Genomic DNA, 15615 nt, shown 5'->3' with positions numbered 1-15615 from the left:
AGGAATGAAGAACTATCCCAATTCTTGTGCCCTGTGCTTCAAATCACACCATGCAACATGGAGGTTGCTTCCCACACCTCATCACAAGGTGTGGTGAGGATAAAAATCCTGTGACCTTCATGAGATGTTCATGGTATGAACAAATGAGCTGGCTAAAAGGTTACAAGTACTATAGACCACAATAATTACAACTCTTAAAATTATTTATTTATAAAGTTATTTATCTCAAACTATTTGGAGAGCCAATCCAGGTGAAAACTCTTTTCCATCACAAATGATTGGCTGTGTACATTGCTTTTACGCTGTTTTCCTTTCCATCAGACCTCTTTTTCAAAAAGATTCATTTTCCTAATATAAAAGCTATCTGACATTAATGGTCTTGCAGAAGGATGAAGCAAGAGGACTTAATTCTGGTTGTGGACTCAAGACTGAGTCATGACTGGGTTTGACAGTATTTTATTAACTGTACATTTTCAAACGATTATATCTTATTCTCCACTCTCTGGGTTCATAGCAACTCACGGAATTTACATACAGTTGTCCTGGTTTCTACCACAAATGAGGAACAAAATCTGCAAAGCTCTAAAATAGACTAGAAATAGTGGCTAATGTAAAGTTTCACAAAACTGGTAGGAAAATGCTCCATCGTACATCACTTCTGAGGTTTCAGGTTTTTCAGAATTCACCAGAGGTGACTGCACTGCAGTGGTTGTTAGTGGGGCTGGAGACAGAGCTGGAAGGAAAGGCCAAAAGCTGCAGTACCTGACAGGTCCTCCGTGGCTGGTGGGAAGAGGAAAGGGAGCAGCCATTTGCTTCCTATGAAACATTATCCCATGGATATGCAGCCTTACCCACTGCCCATGGAAGTCTAAGTTAAAGTGAGTTTAACAAGAGCTGGACTTAGCTGACATTTTAGCCCCTTTGACTCAGCAAAATACTTCACCTCCACCCCCAGTCATGATGGGACCCAATCACACACCCAACTTTCCATCTTTGATGTCAGCTGGCCATTAAAAATGGATCCTGAACGCAGAGGAACTCTGTGGCAGGGCCAGTGGAAATGCTGCTGCTCCAGCACAACTGGGTGATATCAAGAAAATCAAACGTCCCCTTCCTGTAAGAGCTCTGTGGGAAACAATGTCTGTGCAGTTAAAAATAAGCAGAGTACAGAGCCCTGGTGCCTGCTGGCTCTGTTTATTCAGGGTATTTTGTTTATTGGGTACATTAGGAGTCGCTGCAGACTGCCTTTGACAAACATTTTCGGTATCAACAAAATCCTGGTAACACTAAGCAGTTCAGATTTGTAGCCTTTGAAACTCCTTTTCTAGACAACATTCATCTTCCTAATTAATAATTAATCGCACAGTGTTTTAAAGAGATTATCAGGTGTGATAGCAGAGTGTGCCTAAGGCAGTGACTTCATTATCCCTACGGAAGGAGTTTACTTTGTAGTTCTCCTGCCTGTCGCAGGGGTAGGTGCCAAAGGGGTCTCTCTTAGGTTAGAATGTCAAAGAGCAACGATTTAGGGCAGGAAACAATTGGGCTATTATTTTTCTTCTTTTTTTTCTTTTCCTTCTTAAGGAGCTTTTAAATCATAAATCTTCAGATGCTTGTTGTGTAATTTAAGACTCAAGTCGAGTTTTCCTACAGAAAGGCCCAATTCTGTGCAGGGCTGGGTGCCCTTCTGAGGCAGGGGCAGGTTACCATGGCAGGAAGAGTTTACAAACACTGTTCCACCTACAGGCTTTGAACTGCATCTGTGCAGAGACGCTCCAGAGCGTGCCAAGAGTGTCAGCGGGGCTGGAAACACTGATTTCACCTACAGGACACTATCTCAAGTACACTCTCGTCAAGAACTCACAGCAGATCCTGCCCAGACCAGAGCCAGTTTGTGGCCCTGACTTGAAATGTCAACAGCAGCATGGAAGGAACAGCCCCCCGCCAAGGATTAATGGGCTGTTTCCAACATGATCAGCCAAGGATAGTGCTGGAAAACTAATCATTACCAATTAATTTCACTCATTTCTGTCCATGAGGCAGCTCTATGCATTAATTCTGAAAGGCCTTCTGCACTATCAATGGGGGTTTTTTTCTCTTATTTGTCAGTTTTGCTATTCCTGTTGCCTGGTTTCAGTAGCGACAGATATTCCTGCCTTTTCCCATTAAGCTTTTGTTCACCTTTAAGAAGTGTTGTTAGGATTGCTCCCACTGATGGGGAAATGGGGAGGGCAATGCTCTGCCCACAGACCAAACAGGTGAGACTGAAAATCAGATGCCCTGACCATGCCTCCTCTCTGACCAGCAGGATAATAAGGAAGAACACAAATCCCCAGGTATTTTGAAGTGCTTTTCACAAAGGAGTTGCAGAGGAGGGTGCAACAACCCCCTGTAATTTACCACTAATCTGCAATTAAATATGCTGGGTTTTAAAACTAAAACCAAAAATCTAATGCCAAACTCCTTGACACCATGGGTCCATTTCTCCTTGAATTGTCTCCTGTGAATTATCTTCTATTTTTAGGTCTTTTATTTTTAGGCTGCTGCATGCGATTGCTGGGCAGCTCAACCAGCTATTAATTGGAAATGTTTTACTTCTCATGCAGATTTATTTCTATGCATTCTGCACCACTTCAACCAACTTGTCCTGGGAGCAGATGACAGGCTGCACATTTAAAGGGCAGCTACAAGCTGTGCTCTTCGGGCCCTGTTAGAAACCTTTTGCTGTTCTCTCCTCCTCCACCTGCGCACGTTTGTGTCTGTGCACACATTTTTCTTAAACCATGTCAAACTTTATGACTATTAGGGCCATATGGCAGCAGCTCAGCAAGCTCTGAGTGTGCAGCTGAGATTCAAAGAGTCCCTGAGCACAGTGGGTGAGTCCCGTGACAGGGTCGGTGCGCCGGACACGGCGCTCGCTCGTGACAAAGTGATGCCAACGATCTGACAAGGGAGGGGTGGCAGCTGGAAATCCCAGCAGGCTGCAGCTCCCTGCATTCTTGGCAGCTGCCTTGCAGACTTCGAGGTACTGTGCCACCCAGCCAAGCTGGGAGCTGAACTTAAGAGAGTGGTACATGATCATAACCGCTATTTTTAATACTATTGTCGCTACCTTTCTCAGTAACCTAGACAACAGCAAAAACCTCTTTTCTTTCCAGTTTCAGAGCACTACTACACTGGTTTGAACTACTGTTTGAGCTGGAGTCAGTGGGAAAGCACGAGTTGGGAATAAAACCAGCCCCTGTTCAACTGGCATTTAATTTAAAGGGACTTTTAACTCCACAAAGCTCACATGCCTTTGCATCCACCACTTTAAAATGCTGGCTAAAAATATTTGCGTTATCTGAAGTCAGATGAATAAATCCTCCCCACTGCTGGGTACACAGTGTGGCAGTGCACAACACAACTGCAAATTTATTTGTTAGAAACCGTACATCTGTTATGATTTACGCTTGCCAAAATATAATTCTTTATGGCAACAATTGTTTCATGGTGCTTAAAGTTTTTCACCTCTGTGCCAGGAATCTCATATGGGATAATTCCATGACCTTGGAATCCAGCAGATACATTCCACATCTGTCTGGTCTGGGAAAGCCCGAGTTTGTTGTGTGAAAACTGTAGTGGGAAAGTAAGACCTGGAAATATCTGAAAATACAGAAACTGCAGGGCTGCTTCTTTTTTTCTAATTTTTTTTTTTTTAATTACTAGTTTCAAATGCAGTAAATCGATCTCACAGAAGTCGTTACTTTGCTTTTGTAAGCAGACATTCACTTCTGATCCTAGCTTCACATTAAGGAATATGGTATAAACATTACAATAATTCTATCTCTGGGGAAAAAATGCACAGCCTTTAAATATTAAAACTAAATCTTGTTGAAGACTGCTTGATATTTAAACAGAAAAGAACCCAAACTACTGCAAGTAAACATCTTACTGGTGCCTGTGAAGATTTAGAATGGCAGAAGAACTGTAGCTGTCCTGGAATCTCAGGGTATACACTTTTCTCATTAGACTTTTTAGCAAAAAATGAACGGCAAACAGCTTTGTGAGCAGTGAACTCAAAAAGCTCTGGTTTCCTGCGGTTCTTCCCTCTGCAAATTTTCTGTTATTCTAATAATTTGGCTGAGCTCCTGCTGCAGCCTCACTCTCCAAGAGGCACTGTAGCATTTCCATGCACACAGCCTGCACTTCAAATAACCTGCACCCCAAATAAACTGTGCAACACTGGAGATGGAAGGTGGACAGAAGGCCATGAGAAAAATGTTCTAGTAAGAAATACAGGGAAAAGGTGAATGTGCTGTCTTGATAGAAGGGGGAGACTAAATAGTCTTGTCCATACTAACTAGGATGATATCCCAGGTTTTGGGAAGCAGGAATTGCTGTTCTGATCATCACTGGGGTTATCAGTCTCTCTTCCAAAGGTTTCAGTGGTTTCTCTTCAGTCTGCAAATCCTGAAGGTGCCAATTCACTCCCAGGCTCTCTTTGGGCAGCACCAATGTCCTTACACTGTCCCAAAGGGATGGCACAGAGCAAGGCAGCAGCGCAGGCTAACCAGAAATGAATGACTAATTCATGAAGTTCAACAGTTTTAAATCCACATGTGAGTCCTGGGTGTCTTAGAGAAGTTTTTATGCTCAGAGCCACAAGATTCCACTTGGAACCAATATCTGGGATGCACCAAAGCTTTATAAAGTGATAACTGATTTGTCCAAGGCACGATATGAATGATTGTGGTTTATGATAAATCATAGAATGGTTTGGATTGGAAGTGACCTTAAGGATCATCTCGTTCCACCCTCTGCCATGGGCAGGGGCACCTTCCAGTAGTTCAGGTTGTTCCAAGCCCTGTCCAACCTGGCCTTGAACACTTCCAGGGGTGGGGCAGCCACAGCTTCTCTGGGCAACCTGTGCCAGGGCCTCACCACCCTCACAGGGGAGAATTTCTTCCTGATATCTAATCTAAGCCTAATCTCTTTCATTTTGAAGCCAATCCCCCTTGCCCTGTTACTCCAGGCTCTCCATCTTTCTTGCAGGCTCCCTTCAGCTACTGAAAGGCCACAGTGTGGTTACCCTGAAGCCTTCTCTTGTGCAGACTGAGCAATCCCAGTTCTCTCAGACTTTCCTCCCAGGAGAGGGGCTCCATCCCTCTGATCATCTCAGTGGCCTCCCCTGGGGAGGGGACCCCAGAGCTGGACACAGAGAGCAGAGCAGAGGAGCAGCATCCCCTCCCTTGACTTGCTGCTACGCTGCTTTTGACACAGCCCAGGAAACAACTGGGGCTTTCTGGGCTGCATCGAAATGTAAAATGAGTAAAAAAAAAGGTAAATGAGTACCTTGTGCAAAAATCATGTGGCCAAGTTAGCTTTGTAGTACTGGACACGCTGTGCTGCAAAGGAGGCTGCATTTTAGTGATATATGAAATGGTTTGCTGCATATACAGCAGCCAAACAACTTGGCTGCATTTCTAGTGGTTTGGATTAGAAGACCACAAAGATCAAAAAGCATATGAAAGAAGCTAATGGCTTTTCAACATATTGTGACAGCAAACCAGCCAAAACTACTTTCAACCAGGTTGTAGAATAATGTGTTCCTGGTGACTTGCAGCAATTTTCCTACAGAAAAGTATAACATCAAAGATGTAAACTTCTGTAAAAATCAGGTTTAAAATACGAAGCTTAAACTGTGTGGGAGCAGGCAGAAATACTACTGCAGCACAAGAAATAGTTGATATTGGATGTTCATTCTCTAAAATAAAAAAATATAGGCAACTTCCAAAGTGAGAAACTATGTCAGATTTGCAGTGGAAGGGTGAGGTGAGCAGATACTTTCTACAGAATGCAGTGTTAATGCTTTTCTACCCACTCAAGTCTTAACAGCTGTTTCAGCAAGAGGGGGAAAATAAAGGCCCTTGGTAACTTAAGCAAGGTGCCAATTTTCCACATGGGATTCAATGGCTAAGAAAATTAGATTTCCCTAGTCTCCTGCTGGTGCAAGGAATAACAGCACACTCAGTAACACTAGGAGAAATAAAAATTTCATATTTCTGAAGAAACTTCTACTTCCTAATTTTTCCTTATGTACTAAATATCTTCTTAATTAAAAAGATTCCCTATCTAATATCTAGCCTCTTTTATTCTGACACTATTGTTTTGAAGGGACACTGCTTGTCACATATTTAAAGTTCTGAATTGTTTCCCTGTATGATAGACAGGTGCAGTTACTTGCACTGACAATTTTGTGAGCATTGAAGAGAAGCTATGTTCATAAATAAAATACATATTTCCAACACTCAAGAGGAAAGAAGGATGGAATTTTAAGTGTCAGATTTTGATTACGAACTAAATTCTGGCTGCTTTGCATAGAGGCACCTGTCCAAATATCCACAGACAAGGAGCAAGCACAGCAAAGCCTGGGATGCATTCTGTGCACATACAACTGAATCCCAAGGCCACACAATGACCAGCTTCTTACACCCCTCTGACCCACCTTCTCCCACAGTGAGGGGCTCCAATTCCCTCCCAGTTCCTGTGCCACCACTGGAACTCATTGCTGGCCATGTACCACCTGGCCTGGCAGTGCACTGGAACTGTCACCACAGCCATATGTTGGCTATTTCTGGTCTCTATTTGTACAGGAACACTCACAATCCATAGACACTCACATCCTAATGCTCTCTTGTTATTCAGTCCGAGTCTCTCCAATACCTCTGTGTAACTTGTTGTACATCACAGTGCCTTGGTACTTGTGTGAGATACCAAGGATCCAAATATTTATGTCGGAGGTGGGGGGGAAACCCTGTCAGCATCTGCTTGCAGAAGTGAGGTGGTGGAACTGAAGTGTCAGATAATCTCCCAAAAAGATGTCAGCATTTTCAGCTGCCTGACAGATCTGTCTGCCTGTGTCAGCGTAAACTAGAAGATGGCTCAACCATTTGGACTGAGTTTAAGGCAAAGAAAGAACAAATTATCTGTTTTCTGATCAGGTCTCCTTCTCCAGTTTACAGATGTCCATTTGTGATATCCCCTGTAAGTCCCTTTGGGAACAACAATCAATGCACTCTGTGGCTGTCCAGCCCTGCTGAAGTATTGGAAATTTGGAACTAGAAAAATCTCCTGTAGAAAACAAACCTGCAAGCAGTAAAGACACCAGACACACCTCAAAATTCCTCAGCATTTTCAATTTACTGGAAAGAAGATTGTCCAGCTTAAGACAATTCCATGGAACTGGTCTCTGAATTCATTTGAATTTTGAGTAGGTCTTCTGGTTTAAGTGGAGTTAGATTTATGCTGAAGTAAGAGATTGAACTGAACCCAAATATCTTTAATACACAGCCTTGATCTTTACCAGGAAACGACAGAGCTTATCAGGGTGCCAATCTTACCTCTGTAATAATGAAGAAGTCATCACCGGGCTCTCCCTGCACAACAATTTTTTCTCCATCTTCAAACTGGACAGGTTCCAGTGCATCAGCCACTGTCAGCCGCTCCCATTTGTCCAGGGACTCTAAAATATTGAAGATCATAAAGCTATATTATAAAAACACTCCAACTTTGGCTGAAGATTCTTATCTAAACTGACAGCTCTGCCATGCCTGGTTCTGTTATAAAAGAAACATTTCTTTCATCCAGGCACTTTGCACGAACCTCCAGTTGGGAAACATGAATGTATTTATTCATTGTGTCTTAGCCTTCAGTAATCACCCAGATAGCAATCTTAAAAGTTGGACAGGAAAGGTTGGCTCCGGTTCCCTGCGCCTGCGATCTGATCTGCACTGCCCTGGCCTGCCACGGCCTGGAGCAGCTGAGGAGCTGCCTGGAGAGATGGGAACACTGAGATTCCCTTTCCACGTCCCACACCAGGTGTCAGGACAAGCCCTACAGTCTTTTCATCAGAGCTGCTCCCAGCTCCTGGTGGGCTGCGGGGTGGGTGATGCAGAGTCCATCTCAAGGGTGGGTGAGACCACCGGAGGCAATGGCCAGACCCTGGTGGCATGAGCAGCAGGAGACCAGAGGTATCCAGGTTTATGGATGATTGAAATGGCACCTCTGCTTCGTTTGCCAGCAGGATGGCTTGCAAAGTGTTTTTCTTCATGACCCCACTTAAGGGAGAAAAGTTATAAAACTTCCCAAAAATGTCTGTAATTAAAAATGGCCGGTCTGTTTCAGGATTATTGGAGTGAATGCAGCCTGTGATAGGGGGTCCTCACCACCCACCTGCACCTACCCCAAACCCCCTGGAGCACAGACATGCCCTGCACAGGGCACATCCAGAGCTGCTCAGTGCCCCACTGCCCTCCCCTGCCTTTGCTGAGGGACGGATTCCACCTGTCCTGCCCTCGGAGAGGAGGGTGCCACCTGTGTCTCTCTCCAACACCCATTTGCATGAGAATTCAAGACAGTGAATTGTACTTGAACTTTTGTACTTTGATCAGATTTGACTGAAAAATTACAGGTTTAAAAGTTATTAAAAGCAACAGATAATACTCTTCACTGCCTCAAACAGCTGGGCTGAAATTCATGTCCCAGAGCTCTGCTGATTCCTACTTACTATGAATTATTGAACTAATGTAAGTCAAGATACAGCTTCTGACACCAGGATTAGATCTGTGCCATTCCATCAGACTCTGGTTTCCCCATTTTGTCAAAAATGTTGCTTAGAAGTATTGTGTGAGGGTGAAAGAGCTGGTTTTTAGAAGCTAAAATGCCTTTTGGCTGAGCTCAGAAGGGCACACTGAGTCTGGTGACAAAACCAGACTGACGGGCTCGAAGCACCAAAGGTAAGGTCTGAGTTGACTGACACATCTGCATGTTTTTATGCCACTTTCTGTTGCTGTTTGGGAAATGAATTGTTTGTAACATTTTCCCCACCTAAAGCACTTCCCTGGTGTGTTTGTGACCTTTGCTGCAGAAGAACTAATGTCAAAGACCAAGCCCATATTGTCAATGCAACATTCAAAAACTGCTCTGTTTGACTAAAAATAAGCATAAAACTCTTTCATACAGACTAGAGAAGACTTTTCTTTTTTTTTTTTTTTTTAAGAACTCAGTAATTAACAATGAAAAGAAAGAGTCTCTTGAAACTTCTTCTTCAGTTGGCTTTATGAAAAATTCAAAGCTAATTCTAGCTCTAGTCACGAAGTGTCTCTCTTTTGTATAAGGGAACTGTACCACTACAAATACATTGGTTTATAATCCCTGCAAACAGATCATTATATAGAATATTCTACAAGTTTTAGTTGCAGAGTTGAAGTACCAGATAGATTAGACCACATGCAATTTTTTTTGCAATGTCTACATTGCACATATCATGTCACAGCTTTATATTTAATTAAACCCAAGAAGAAAAATTTAAAACAATCTCTTCTTTCATATCTTGTTTGAGACACTTTAAACAACTACTGATAATCTAGAAGAATCCTTGGATTAAAAACCAAAACGTGACTCTTGCAATTATATGGCTCATTACAGCCACTAGACAGGCCTTGCAAAAAAGAAATATAAGGAGCAGGTAGAGATTTTTCCACCAGGAAATCACTGAGTTCTGACCACATTGAGGGATGAAGAGAAGTTGACTTTTTAGTGCCATGTTGAGATTTCTAAAATATCTTTCTGCTTCGCAGGTGTCATCTACTTTTTAGACATGTCAAAGAGATCCTTGCACATTTCACCTAAATTTCCATGTTCCTGCAATGACGTGTTATTTTGTTCACTGTTTTCTGTACTTAAAAAAGGTCCAAATCCTTAAGTCCTTCCTCTTTTTTTTACTGAGATTCAAAAGCCACACTACAAATTAGGCTCTAATTACATGGCAAACCGCATGTTTAAGGAAGCACATCTCTGAATAACCTTTCTACTCTGAAATTGTTTTGAGATGTCTCATTGTTGTAATTGCTCCTCATTAGTGCAGGTGCACAGATCCTTTTTTTCTTTAAATACTCGTTGTAATTTGGTATAATTTGTGCTCTTAATTTAGGAAGATTTAAATTAAGCATAAAAGAAGGTTTTTAAAAGATGAAAACTTCATTAATGAAGTGAACAACATACTTAGCCTTAATTTAAGCATACAAATATAATTGAAAATCTCATGGATTGGACCTGTCAGAAGTTCAAGTATACTCTCACTGAGACACTCTCATATTTCAGGTACCTCAACTTGAATGGTAGGTGAATATCATATACAAAAAATACCAGAAAAATTTTAAGTAGTAATATAAATACTCTAATTACATAGCAAATAAATCCTGAACTGTTTTCTTCCAAACAGCCCCAGCAGAAACATGATGTTTCTCCTACAGGATCAACAACTCATTGTACTGTCTAACACTGTCCTCCTTATTAGAGGCTTTTGTTCTCCTAATGGTGATTGATTGGTCAGGCATTATGGGTTTGTTGTTTTTCCTACTGAAGGCCATCAAGAACATGTCCAAATTTCGTGGCTATCACATTAATCAAAGGGAAACAAAATCCAAGGACAAGAAGCTAAACAGATGTTTTAAGAATGTGAGACAGGGGCTGTAAAATGCACAGAAGAAAAAAGATCAGTCTGGTTTGATTTGTAAGGTTGGTTTGTTTAGTGCACACAAACGCTGTATTCTTGCAGGAAAAAGCTTCTCACCTGTTCTCTGGGAGGATGTAACTGGACTTTATGACAAATTCGTATCTCTGCACTGCTTTCTGCTCTATCTACATGATCTTTACTCAGTGGCAGCTACTGAAAGTACCAGTGCATGCCTGCTCCACCTTTAATGTGTGCTCCAAACACATGGGCAGTGCACAGGAAAGAATGGGAAAAACAAAAAGGGCCCTTTACACTTCCATTCCTTCACACAAGTGAGACCTTCTGTGTGAGCACCACTGCTTTCGCCGTGCCATCAAAGATCAAAATTCATCCTGCAAGCACAAATAACAGAGGAACCAACAGCCAAGTTCCAAAGGGCAACTGACCCAAAATGGAGACCTTGCTCAGGAATTCTTCGTACATCTTCCGCTTCCTCAGAGTGCTGCCCTGTTATTACAGGAGAGAGAAAAAGGAGGCACAACATTACACAAAGTATTTTTGTGATTTCTTCCTACAGCTGCTCTTTTTTTTTTCCCCCTCTCCTTCCAAATCTTAGGCACAGCCAGTGTAAACAGCCTCAGGCAAACGTTTCCCCATAAAATGTCTGGGCAAGTTGTATTGCTGATAAGCAAAGACAGAAGGACTCAAATTCAATCGTGCTGTAATTTCACTGACTTCACTGGTGTTACTGGACACTGCAGATGAATTGTATCCATTTACAGGCATTCATTTTAAAGCCTGAACTTCATCAATTAACTGTTTAGCTAATTCAATATATATCTCGTTGCCAATGAGGCTCTTTGCAATTACGAAGTAGGATAAAATTTAAAATGTCCCCCTCAAGAGTCCCATCCTTGTAGGTTAAAAACTCTTCAATGCCAAATGTGTTTATCTGTAAACCTGGCTGATATTCTGTACAGTGTTGTACCTATTGTTATGCTGAGCAATCCATTCATATCATTTTTTTAACAAGATTTAAGCATTTGGGGGCAGACAATCCATCAATGTATGTGCAGCCACCGGCACAGTCATTCCTACTCTACTAAGATTTTGTTGTGTGATAAATTTCCAAGACACCTTCTCCTTACACAGTGTTTGATCAGCAAGACAGAAACCACAAGCTGCTGTTGCAGCACGCGTTTTTGAAGGTGATTCATGTAGGAATAATTATGTTGAAGTTTTACCAGCACAAAAATAATGAATGCATCCTTAATTCCTTCTGCAGTGGCACAAAAGACTCATAAGGAAGTTCTTCACAGGTACCAAAAGGAACTCCAGGGCCTGCCTTGGTTCCGTGCAGTTTGTTCCACACTGGTGACACCCCAAATCCCTTCTGCCTGGGCAGATTTCCTGGGGATGTCAAAGGCTGCCTGGTGCCTCCTACTCAGATCTACAAGGCACAACACAAGGATGATACACTGATCTTCTCAAGAAAATGAAAACAAAGATGCCATTTATTCATAGACTGGGCAGAGAGGATGGAAGCAAATGTCAGTGTCTGCCATAGAAAAAGCCACTTCTCTATTCCTCCTCCTCCAAGTGGCCACCTGTAAGTGCTGGAAAAATGGGGATAGAGAAGGGAAAAGGAGAAGAAACACTTTGCCCTCCAGTGTGAAAGCATTCAGACGTGGTTTGGGTATGAAAATGGGAATGGCTGGTGTATTCAAGGGCAGTGGTATAACTAAGAATTAAATATCATCCCTCTTCCCACACGTGCTGCGCAGGTGGAGCTGCAACAACCCCCAAAGCACCACGAATCCTTCCAGCAGCATCAACAGGCTTGACTCCAGCTGGGGACCACAGCACCAGCTGGAGCTGCCAGGTGCTGTCCTCTGGGGACAGCTCAGGTTTGTGCCCCTGTCCTGGGGTCACCCCTGCTCCCAAACAGCCACAGCCCCAGCAGGAGCTGCCACTCTTCCCAGGTAGCTGTGGGTCTGCAGCAGCAGCTCCCGAGGTCTCTCCCTGTGCACCCCGGCCATAACTCCGAGCTGGTGATGACAGTTCTCCTCAGCGATAGCATCGCTAACCCTCGTCTGACCTCTGTGTCTGACAAACTTGGTTCTCTACCTCGGGGGGCCCCAGCAGCATTTGAAGTGCCAGAAAGAAAAAAAGTAAAGAACTTCAAACGCAGGAGGCTCTGCAAGCCACGCCAGCTTCTGACAGCTCGCTGGGAGACAGAGAATGGAAAACTGGACACTGCACAGTTGTTGCTTTCCTCCCTGCAATCGAGTGGAAACAAGAGCAGCAAAATTGACAGCTGTGGAAAAGGAGATTGGTGGTTTAGTTTGATGGGCTGGGACACCCAGGGACAGATGTGGAAAATGCTTTTTTAAATGACTTGCGGACACAGATGAATTTTAAGAAGCAGTAATCAGTAGCCATAAGAGATGCCTGACCACAGCTTTGAGTATTTAGAGATGCAGACAAGGCCCAGGAAGGTGGGAATTGCAGCCATCCCACCTGGCCCAGAGAGAAAGAGCCCACCACTTCCTACAGGAACACAGGTGTGTTATGCTTTGGCTAAATGGAATCCACAGTGAAGCCAAGTGCAAAAGCAACGCTGAAGTGGAAATAATTAATTAAATGTGCTGTTACAATTTTTTGTATTGTCATAGTATCTAGAGCTCCTCTTAATGCATAGCTACATTGACTTAAACATCCCCTGTCTCAGGATGATCCCGCAGAGGTAAGGGAGAATGTGGGCCCAGGGAAGAACTAGTGACTGGGGCTTGGGGCTGCTGTTCCCCAGCACACGCACTGAAGCCCAAGGTGACCCAGCTGATGGCTCCTGACTCATCCTGCAGGATGGCTCCATCCATCCCTCCCTCTCTCTCTCCTGGAGGAGACAAACAGCAGCCTCTGGGGTGGCAGGAGCCATCCGACAGCAGAGCTTCACCTCAGGGTGCCACAGGCAGGCACAGGAGCTTCCTCTGCTCTTTCAGAGCATCCGAGGCTGGATCCTGGTTGGCACAACCAGATCCCAATTGCAGTTCCAGGTAGGAGAAGCCTGGCTCACCCTTATGCACATTATTTTTACTTGAGTGCATTTTCCTGCTCAAGCTTTCACGAGCAGAGTGAGGGGAAGGATTTTGAGAGAACAGTACTGTAGTGCAAGCTAAAGACAACCCAGCAGTGGAATTACAACCAACCAACCATGTGCTTATTTCCATTGGTATTAACCATCTTTTCTCCCATGAAACAAAGAGGGAACATGGAATCATAGAATCACGGAGTGGCTTGGGTTGGAAGGGACCTTAAAGATCACTTAGTTCCTTCCCTCCTTCTATGACCAGCCTGATATTCCTCACTCGTCCCCTTCCCCAAGTGTAATGTCACCTCTGACTTCTGATGTCCTGTTTTATATTTGTTTTATTTAGTTGCTTTTCCCAAATTTCTGAGGTCAGGAGTATGTACACCATCCCAATCTCCTCTTCTACCCTTCAGTACCTTCTGCAGAAGTGCCAACCTGTACATTCCCTGGCACAGAAGTCAAGTCTGTCCTCATGCAGTATTTTGGATCTTCTAGAAGCAGCAGCAAATAAGACAGTACCAACATTTACAGTCTATGAGATGCTGTGAAAGCTCACCAGAGCAGAAAAATAACAAGAAAGGATCTGGAGATGTTAGAAATGGGACTAGAAAAATAATAGAATGAGCATCCATTTGGAAAATACAACTAATAAAAAAAATCCAAAGCAGAGATGTTTGACAAACAGAAGACCTGCAAGTTGTAAAGGTGCAAGAGATTCACAGACAGGAGGTGAGACCTGCATCAGACTGCAACAAGAACACAGCCAAGGCTATTTTGGTCTGCACAGGCAAAGATATCATCCAGGAATGAAGTTTAGAGGCTCCATCTCCGTGGCTCAGATGTGACGGCGCCTGGTGTGCTACATTCTGTTTCGGTACCTCTTCTCCAGAAATGTGCTCCCAAATCCAACAGAGCTTGAAGAAATGCTAAAACACTCAGGAGAGCTGATAAGGAAGGAGCGAAACAAATCCAGCCTGTATTTGTTGGCTCAGCACTGGGATCACAGGTATGTCACCCTCAAGGCTAGCAGCACTGTAGCAGGGGTTTTAAGTAGACAGTGATAATTATCTACAGATATATGACAGAAAGAGAGGGCAATTCAGTACAGCATAACTTGACATAACTGAAAGTAACAGGAGAAAATTAAGAAAATCTAATTTAAGATCAATATCAAAAAAGTTTTCCAATGAAGGAATTATTCTCCTGCAGAAAAGTTTCCCAGGGGAAGCAGTAGAAATCTTACAGCTTAAGCCAGATAAAAACAATAGTAAATGTACATGAATAATTCTGCACTGGCAGGGTTCTTGATGGCATGTTTTAAAAAGTCTTTATTAATTCTGCTTTTTTCTAACCTATTAATATCTTATTTCAATAGTCACTGCTTCTCCCTCTCCCCCCTCTCCTTTGTTCACTTTCTCCCTGGTTCTGAGCTGTCAGGCACAAGCTCATCTCCTTAAAGGCAGTGGCTCCCATTAACTACAAAGCCTCATTAATATTCTAAGCTGCAGTGCTCCTCCCTGAGACAGTCCCAAGGAGAAACAAGATCACTCTCGTTCATCAAATCCTCACAGAGAAGGCCTCAAAGCCATTTTTGGACCACTTAATGTAGCAAGTCCCAGGCTTAGCTTAAGCAATACACAGGCTAGGGAAAACGAATGCCCCGGAGATTGGAACAGGTCCTGCTAAGTTCCTACTCAGTATCTCTTTCATCTCATTTCCAACTGCCTTTTCCCTGTTTTCGTCCATTTTTTTCTTCTCACTCCTCCCATCCAATCTTTCCTTGTCTCTCCAGAACTCTGTGTCTTGCTTCTGATTCATTTTTTCAGGTGGAGTTGATTGAGTCCTTCCTAGGAATCCCCACCTTCAGTAAGGAGCCAAACAAATGTCTACTGAGAGGCAAAGCATGACTCGAGTTTCAAAGAAAGAGTTATGCTGGCAGGAGGTGCCGGAATGGACTTCAGGACTGCACAGCCCCATTTAATCCCTGATTAACCTGATCCTGAGTGATGCTTTGGGTGTTCATTCCTGC

The 15615-nt window shown here is 43.3% G+C and overlaps 1 protein-coding gene across 1 annotated transcript in view; it reads right to left on the bottom strand.

Moving 5' to 3' along the window:
• PRKAR1B (protein kinase cAMP-dependent type I regulatory subunit beta) overlaps positions 1–15615 on the bottom strand; it is a 92600-nt gene that overhangs the window by 12505 nt on the left and 64480 nt on the right. Inside the window, exons 7-8 of the mRNA XM_008633489.2 lie at positions 10942–11002; positions 7380–7501 (exon numbers count right to left, since the gene is read on the bottom strand). Of these exons, the coding sequence (XP_008631711.1) occupies positions 7380–7501; positions 10942–11002 (183 nt within the window). The remainder of the gene's footprint in view (positions 1–7379; positions 7502–10941; positions 11003–15615) is intronic.

Source organism: Corvus brachyrhynchos, unplaced genomic scaffold (genome assembly GCF_000691975.1).
Source record: "Corvus brachyrhynchos isolate BGI_N302 unplaced genomic scaffold, ASM69197v1 scaffold5, whole genome shotgun sequence".
Lineage (NCBI taxonomy): Eukaryota > Metazoa > Chordata > Aves > Passeriformes > Corvidae > Corvus > Corvus brachyrhynchos.
This window is presented reverse-complemented; position numbering and strand designations above follow the sequence as displayed.